Genomic DNA, 8,195 nt, shown 5'->3' on the forward strand with positions numbered 1-8,195 from the left:
GAGAGAGAGAGAGAGAGAGAGAGGGAGGGAGAGGGAAAGAGAGATAGGGAGGGAGGGAGGGAGGGGGAGAGAGAGACAGAGACAGAGACAGACAGGGAGGGAGGAAGAGAGAGAGAGAGACAGGAAGGGAGGGAGGGAGGGGGAGAGGGGGAGAGGGGGAGGGAGACCGAAATCTCCCCCCCATCTGCCGGGGGAGCCAGGCTCTCCTCCACTCAGAGCCAGCCTTCGGAGGAGCGGGTCCCCTCTGGCATGTGCACCTGCTTCTGGTCCCTGTCCCTTGCTCCTCACGCAGGGAACCTGGGGGTCCAGACCGAGTGGACAACACGCCCTCTGACTGTGTCAAGCGGGGACCCACGGGGGGAGGGGGGGCAAGCGCTCTGCCGGCCATTTCAGGGCAAAGAGGGAAATGGGGGGAGGGGTGCATGGGCAGAGTCTGGTGAGCGGAGTCCAGACCCTTCCAGGGCGGCCTCACTCGTGAAGGAGGAGGACAGCCCCGACCCCAAAGCGTCTCCGCCCGCAGCCTCAGGGCAGGGCCACGGGCACAGGGGCCATGGCCACCACCCGCCCCCTGAGGTCCAGGACCCTGCGTGGAACTGCCCTCAGGCCAGACGAGGCTCCTAAACTCTGCTCCTGGGCTGGCTGGAGTCCTTCCCGGGAGGCCACACTATCTCTGCCAGGAAGGGAGCAGGAGCAGCCCCCCAACCTCCTCGCCCTGGGCTGGCCAGGCCTGCCCGAAGGACTGTGCCGGTCCAGGACATGGGGCCACAGGGGGGCCGGTCTGCGGGGGAGACGCACCAGGACCTCACGGGGCCCCCCGAGGAGCAAACAGGACACACCACATGAAACATCTGCGGCCCTGAGCCTGCCTGTCCCGGACTCAACCTGGGGACCAGGGAGGTCACCGGAAAGGGCCAGTCGGAAGAAGGAAAATCAGGCGGTATACAAAGGCGTCTGCTACATCCTGGGAACATCAGGGGACGGTCACTTTCACCGTCACTTTCCAGTAGCTAGAAGAAACCGGCTTGAAACAACAGGCAGCCCGGGGGAGGCCAGGCCCACCAGGACAGAGCAGAGTCCCCGGCCTGGCTGGCGGCCCCTGGAGCCGGGCACCGGGGCCCGGGGGAGGGGCTGGGCAGGCAGACGAGGGGCCAGGGCACCAGCAGACCGGTGGGGACACAGGTCAGGACACGCAGAGAGGCCTGACACGTGGCCGGGGCCCAGGCCGCCACCGCAACACGCACGACGGAGGCGGGACGTGACCACATACACAGAGCGCGGCGCGAGTCACCAGGACCTGGGGTTACAAACGCGGCTCCTAAACAGACGTCGTCAGCGAAATGATTAGTCGGCGACCAGAGGCAGGGAAACCGACCTAGACCTTGGAATCCAGACCCACAGGGAACAGCCTTAAATCAAAAATAAAAAGACCTGCAACCCGGCACTTTACAGCGCGAGACCGTTAGAGGCTCCTCCCAACAAGGGACATCGAAGGTGAGGCGCACCGTCTGGGTCAGGGCAGCGCAGACCAAAAGCCACAGGACACACTTCACGCCCACGAAGCAGCGACAGCTGGAGGCCGGCACCGCCGGCGAGGGCGCCCGCCCGGGGGCAGGCACCCCGAACCCCAGGAGCGGCGGCGGCTTCCCGGGTCCCGGGACACGCACTGCCCTGCGCCCTGCAACCCCCTGCCCAGCGCGAGCGAACGTAACCCACGCGCATGCGCACAGACCCGCCCACCCGGAGCAGGACGTCAGTGGGGCGGGGCCGCCCAGACGTCCAGGGGAATAATGACCAGTGCGAGGCGGCAGTCCCGCCAACGTAAGTCCCAAACGCAAGCAAAAGTAACCTGGGGGGCAGAGGTCAGTCAAGGGGGTGACCAGGACATGACCGGAAAGTGCCTCTGGCACAAGCGATAGCTTGGTTGGGGGGTGTTCACATGATCTGTACTCTACTGTCACACACATACCGGCCAGACCCTTGGGTCACGTGCTCGGCTGTGTGCTCAGGACGTCCCAGTGAACGACCAGGCGTGGACTAAGGACTGGCCTCCGCAGGGGTCTGGTCTGGACTGCAGAAGCCTCAGGCGGAGCCGGCCGCAGGGGCGCTGTCCAAACATACTGAATGACTGAAAGAAGGTGTCAGTGACCCAGTCTCTGGGGAGGGGCAGCCACAGGCACGTGGGGACAAAAGGATTGGGTGGGCAGGGCCTGGGGCGAGATCCGGCTCCAGGCGCTGGCGGTGACACAGAGGTTCAAGTGCCACAAGGCGCAGCTGGAGGTAGGGGGCGGGGACACAAGTGATGAACTAACAGGCTGAAGGCACAGGGCCCGATGTCCCGGCTCCAGGGCAAGCCGACCTGTGCCAACCGCCACTCTCCCTCCATGGCGTCCCCCCCCCCTCCTGGGGAACCCATGTCACCCACCTGTTACAAGTGAACGTGCTCCCTGGAGAATGCCGCAGGGGGGCGGGGGGAACGTGGAGGGCGCAACGGTGGTGGATGCAAGCAGAGATTGCAGGGGACATGGGAGGGGAGGCACGAGTGAACGCTGGAGTCAGAGGTGACACAGGCCTGTGCCCAAGTCACCAGGCAGCTGGAGGGGGCGGCGCACAACTTCAGGGATGAGGCCGAGAAGCAAGGTCTGCAGCCCATGGGGGCAGGTAGAGACAGACGGACGGACGGACGGATGGCTGGCCGTTCAGGAGGGGCAGGGGGGCTCTGCTGGCCTGTGACGTCTGCACTCACCGCTGCGTCTAGACTCTCAGTCACAAGGGCACACGTGCCACCCGCCGGGCGGAGCCCAGCACCTCAGCACCGGCAACCTCGGCCGGCCTGGGCAACTTGCGCCTTTGGGGAACAGCGTGAGAACACCCCCATCCAGGGGGGCAGACCTATGTCAGCACAGCCTGGCCCTCCGAGTTCCCGGCAACAGCTGCGCCCTGGCCACCGCACGCAGGAGGGGACCGCAGGGTGAGACACACACCAGCTCAGTGGGGCCCCGGGATAGACCATTTGGTTTCCCCTTAAAAGCCCCCTCTAAGGGAGCCTGGGGGGCTCAGTCAGTTAAGAGTCTGACTTTGGCCCATGTCATGATCTCACAGTTCGTGGGTTCGAGCCCCGTGTCGGGCTCTGTGCTGACAGCTCAGAGCCTGGAGCCTGCTTAGGATTCTGTGTCTCCCTCTCTGCCCCTCCCTGCTTATGCTCTGTCTCTCAAAAATAAACAAACATTAAAAAAAATTTTTTTAACCCTCTTTAAGTTGTTACAGTGATAAAATGTTGTTTGTTTTGAGAGAGAGAGAGAGAGAGTACAAGGGAGGGGCATAGGGAGAAAGAATCCCAAGCAGGCTCCGTGCTGTCAGTGCAGAGCCCCACGTGGGGCTTGAACCCACAAACCACTGAGATCATGAACTGAGCTGAAATCAAGAGTCGGACACTTGGCCGACTGAGCCCCCCAAGCGCCCAGATGACGTGTTGCTTTAGACGCTGTTTCAACCGTGAGCGGAAATCAAACAGGAGAGGACAGGGCCGGTGGGGGAGACGCCTGCAGAGGCAGGGCTGGGCCCTGGGCTCAGCTGACAGTCACAGGCCCCGCTGATTCCAGCGGAGGACAGATCAAGGCTCTTCTCGGGGGGGGGGGGCCACCGGGACCCCCCCCCCGCCCCCCCCCCCCCCCCCCCCCCCCCGCGCTGCCCGGCCACAGCCTCTCGGGAAGCAGTCTGAGGAGCGAGCCCCCCACCCGGCCACACGTGGGGTGCCGCCCCCACGGGGCCGCTGTCCCTCCCGCGGAGCCTGGGCCCTGGCGTGTCTCGGCCACACCTCCGCTGGCGGAGGAAACCGCAGGAGCCGGCCTGGCCCCTCTTTAGCCAGAGCCCGAGGAGGGCGAAGTGACCTGGCTATATATACTCCAGGAGGAAAACAGCGAGCGGCTCGGGCCTGGTCAACAGCTGGCCCGTCAGAGGGAACCTAAGAATACTCCCTATAATTATGTTATTAAAACAACGCCAGAAAAATCGACCCACCCCACTCGGCAAAGTCCCCGCGAGACGGCTGCACGGAAGCAGGAGGCCACGCACGTCGGCCGAGGCTGCCCTGGTGTCACCCAGGGGCCCCGGCGGCTCTCCATCCCCATCAACATCCTCACGCAAGGACAGCACCGACGTGACCCCAGAGGCCTGGGAGCGGCCCAAACCCCCAGACGGGGGGCCGCAGTAACGGAGGGACTCCTTGCCGGGACGGAGAGCGGGGAGACTGAGTCACAGTGCCGCAGCGGCCCCCGGGCAGATCCGCCTGTGCTGGGACAGAGCAGACGTGCGGCTTCCTTCCAAAGCACAGGGGACGCGCCAGGCTCGAGGGATAAGGGAACTTTATCTCATCTGACTGAAATGTCACCGCTTTGCGGAAAGCATTACTTCTGTAATTAAAATGAAGTAGAAAATCAAAACGGGGAGCCCCCACCCCACCTCCTACCAGCTGCCAGCAAGGGGTCAGAGCCTAGAAAAATTGCATCCCCCACCCCCGCACAGCCCCCCATCTCCAGGCCCCCGGCCCAGCCTGGCCGCCCACTTCTCTCCCCGCCGGGTGCTCAGGCCCCCCAGCCCAGCCTGGACGTGGTCCTACTGGGGTGGCATCTCGCAGGCGTTATCTGGGGACTCTGTTCCTCACACGGGGCTCCCTTCCCGTCTGTGATCCGCCCTGCGCAGCAGGACAGATGCAGCCAAGGCACCCACAGAGCAGAGCGCCTGGTGCCGGGGACACCCAGGTGACCCTTCGCAGCCAAGAAAAGCATGGCCTGGTCGGGAAGGGAGAAGAGCGAGCCCCAGCGCCCCCCACTCCCACCCCCACGGGCCCCCGTGCAGCACTGAGGCTCCTGGCTCCTGCCCAGAGCTCCGTCCCTCAAGAGCTGGATGAGGGAAGGCTTGAATGAATTTGGGAAAGACTCTGGAATCTGTGCGGGTGTGCGTAGCGCGGTGGCCGGGGGCCAGGCTGCAGACACCTCGTCCCTCGGCTGGCCCAGGACACCACCCCTCCCCTCCCCTCCCCGGGCACGGCCTGTGCCGCTGGGCAGCCTGGCGTGTGCGGGACCCGTCCACCCAGCTCCCCGGACGCCTGACCTGGCTGCGGGCCGCCCGCGCTTGGGCCTGCGAGCCGCACATCTGGGAAAGCGCTCTGGGGCTCGGGGCCACCAGGACCGTGTGGGAGGGCTGGCCCGCCCCTGCTCCCATCCGGAGCCCCGGACATCACTGAGATCAGAGACCTGGCGCAGCCCTTCAACTTTTATTAGCCGGTTTACAAGTGAGGAAACTGAGGCCCAGAGAGTGGTGGCAAGTTCAGAGCAGGGCACGACTCCCCTCTGCACCCCAGCAAAGTCAGCCCGGCCTCCCCTCCCTTCCTCCCAGAGACCTTCCACCCTGGCTCCCCACAGGTAGCACCCGCCAGCAGGGGTGCGAGTCCCCGATCCCAGACCCGAAAAGGCTCCATCCAACCGGGGTGACCTCAGGGGAGTGAATCCAGCTCCCCAACCCCTGGGTTGCTCATCCGGAAACCACCCTAAACTCAGAGACGTGCAGGGGTCGGGATTGGGACAGAGCTGGGGTGAGAGCAGCTGGCCCCGCCCCGCCCCACCCCTCCGGCCTCACAGCCAGGAGGGCCCACCACCCAGCATGCGTGTGTGGCCCCATGAGCCGCTCTCCGGGTGCCTGAGCCCCGCACCACGAGGAGGCGTGAAAGTGCTTTGGGAACCAGAAGGAAAAAAGTCAAAAAAAAAAAAAAAAGAAATTACAAAAGAAGTCTACCTAAATAACGTCGCCATCTTTCTAAAATAGGTAGCAAAGACGTGCATTTTGTTGAATTCTAAGTCAAAGTTGGTTCCTGAGGCCCAGCGTGGTCAAGGGCAGCTTCCTGGAAGAGGAAGCGCACACTGGGCCCCAAAGAGGGGGGGGGCAGAAACGGGGCGTCTGCGGCCCTCGGGTGGGCTGGCCCCAGGTCAGCGCTGCACCACAGCGGGCAGTCCCTGCGCTGTGCTCAGAGCCGCCGGGGCCCATCGAGGCAGAGTCCCGAAGGGCCGCTCTTCCCTCTCTCCATCTTCCGAGCACCAGAAGCAAAGGCAGCACTGGGTCAGAGCCGCAGACACCGCCCAGGAAGCCGCCCGGGGGGCCAGATCGGAGACCCGGGACTCCTCCCCCTACAGGCAGGCACTTCCTCTGGCCCGCGTGGACGCTCTCCACGTGCCGTGACCGGTGGACGAGCACAGCCCCAGTCATCAGCCCTGGGGGGGTCTCCCTCCACACCCATGCACACCCAGGGTCCTGTGAACAGCGCCCCGCCGTCCTGCTGACTCATCAGTCTTCCCAGGGCGCCCCCCCCCCCCCCCCCCCCCCCCCCCCCCCCCCCCCCCCCCCCCCCCCCCCCCCCCCCCCCCCCCCCCCCCCCCCCCCCCCCCGTCACCCCCCTCCAGGCGCTTTCCTTCCTAGTGGCACCTGCAGGGAGCGCGGCCTCGGAGCAACACAGCCCCAGGCTCCACGCCAGATCTGAGCACAGGACTGTCTCACACCTTCCTGCCTGGACACACGGGTGTCGAGACAGGGATGGCAAAAAGGAAGTGTCCCCATTCTAAACGGCAGCACTTCTCGGTGACAGCGTGGCACAGGGGACGCCCCGGGGCGCAGGGGGAACCCGCAGGAGAGAGGCCATGCTGCCGCACCACGTGCGCTTCCCATGGTCGGTGAGGGTGACCACGTCGTGCCCACCTGCCCCTCAGGCAACGCAGCCTGATTCTGGCTGTTCCTGTCCGTGGGTCAGGAGGCACGGCCTGCTCTCTGGGAATCACCAAATGTCCTGCCCCGACCTCCCTCTAGAAGCTTCTAGCTCTGGGTCTCTCCCCTCAGGGCTTCAGGGACAGCGGGGGAGGGTCCCCCATGGTCACGTGCAGGGGCAGAGTCAGCGGTTCAGGGAGGGGCGCTCCAGAGGACCTGAGCACTCACCGGAGCCCGCACGGGGCACACATGACCGACATCACACGCCATGCCGGCATCCACACACTCACTTCCAGAACCAACCGGTTCCAGCCAAAGCCTGGCGGACACCAAGGAGGCCCACCGCAGGCAGCACAGCTAATGGCAGCCGGGTCGCGCCAGACAGCAGGAGGGTCCCTTGGGAGCCGCCCACGCCCAGGCCGGGCGAGCAGCCTCCAGAGTCTCCGGTGTCACCCGCAGGGCCTCGGCGCTTCCACACCACCCTCCCCCAGAGCTCAGGGAAAAGTCCCGAGGCCCAAGCCCTACACCCAGGCACGGAAACGGCGTGCGGCATGGCCTGGCCGTCAGCGTTTGTTTCTTTTAAACAGACTTTATTTGGAACTGAGGAAAGGCACCGTGGATTCGCAACCAGTCGTTGGAAAGCAGCCCAGGTGGCTCCGGTGAGGCCCAGGTGGAAGCCCTGAGCCGGTGCAAGCCTATCACCCAAAGAGGGAGCAGCCAGGAGCCCTGACTAATGCTCAGGCCGCAAGCCTGGGCCCGTGGGCCGAATGGGGCCCCAGAACCGGCTTTGGCACAGCCCACAAACTAGGAATGGTTTTTACAGGTTTCAATGGTTGGAAAAAATATCAGAAGAGTTCACGATGTGAAAATATTTACTATCTGGCCTGTTACCGGACAAGCTTGCTGTCCTGCGCCAGCTGGGGGAGACACGTCCTTCGGGAAGGGCCCTCCCCCAGGCCTAGCGGGTTCCTCTCCCATCTCGCAAGGCCGGACCTAGGAGGACACAGGTGCACCCCAGGGTGATCAGAGATAAACCTGCCCTTGGAGAAGCTCACGAGTTTACCCCCACGCCCGCCCTCCCAGCCAGGTCTGGTCTGCTTGTTTGTATGTCTGGCTTTCTGGAGGCAAGAGGAGGGAAGCCAGCCAGTACGGCGTCCAGTCCAGGTGACCCCGAACTCTCCCCTGAGCAGATCCCAGACGGCCCTGGCCACACAGGGCTGACTCAAACTCTCCTCCCCGACCTCAATGGTTTCCATTGATTCCTGTCCTGAAAATGTCCCTGTTTCAGGATCCCCTCTGCTACAAACCCAAACACAGTCTGTTTGGGAGCCTGTTTAGGAGAGCAGAGGCTCCTGCACATTCCCGGCCCCGGGGGGCCTGAGCCCCTGCCTGGAGCAGAGGCCCTGGAAGGGCTTTCAGAGTCAAAACACCCCCACCCACCACGG

The 8,195-nt window shown here is 64.5% G+C and overlaps 1 protein-coding gene across 1 annotated transcript in view; it reads right to left on the reverse strand.

Annotated features, from left to right (window-relative positions):
- Window positions 1–8,195, reverse strand: part of CDT1 (chromatin licensing and DNA replication factor 1) — an 18,563-nt gene that overhangs the window by 9,228 nt on the left and 1,140 nt on the right. Inside the window, exons 2-5 of the mRNA XM_029926088.1 lie at window positions 7,642–7,743; window positions 7,094–7,271; window positions 4,072–4,221; window positions 1,448–1,685 (exon numbers count right to left, since the gene is read on the reverse strand). Of these exons, the coding sequence (XP_029781948.1) occupies window positions 1,448–1,685; window positions 4,072–4,221; window positions 7,094–7,271; window positions 7,642–7,743 (668 nt within the window). The remainder of the gene's footprint in view (window positions 1–1,447; window positions 1,686–4,071; window positions 4,222–7,093; window positions 7,272–7,641; window positions 7,744–8,195) is intronic.

Source organism: Suricata suricatta, chromosome 16, assembly GCF_006229205.1.
Source record: "Suricata suricatta isolate VVHF042 chromosome 16, meerkat_22Aug2017_6uvM2_HiC, whole genome shotgun sequence".
NCBI lineage: Eukaryota > Metazoa > Chordata > Mammalia > Carnivora > Herpestidae > Suricata > Suricata suricatta.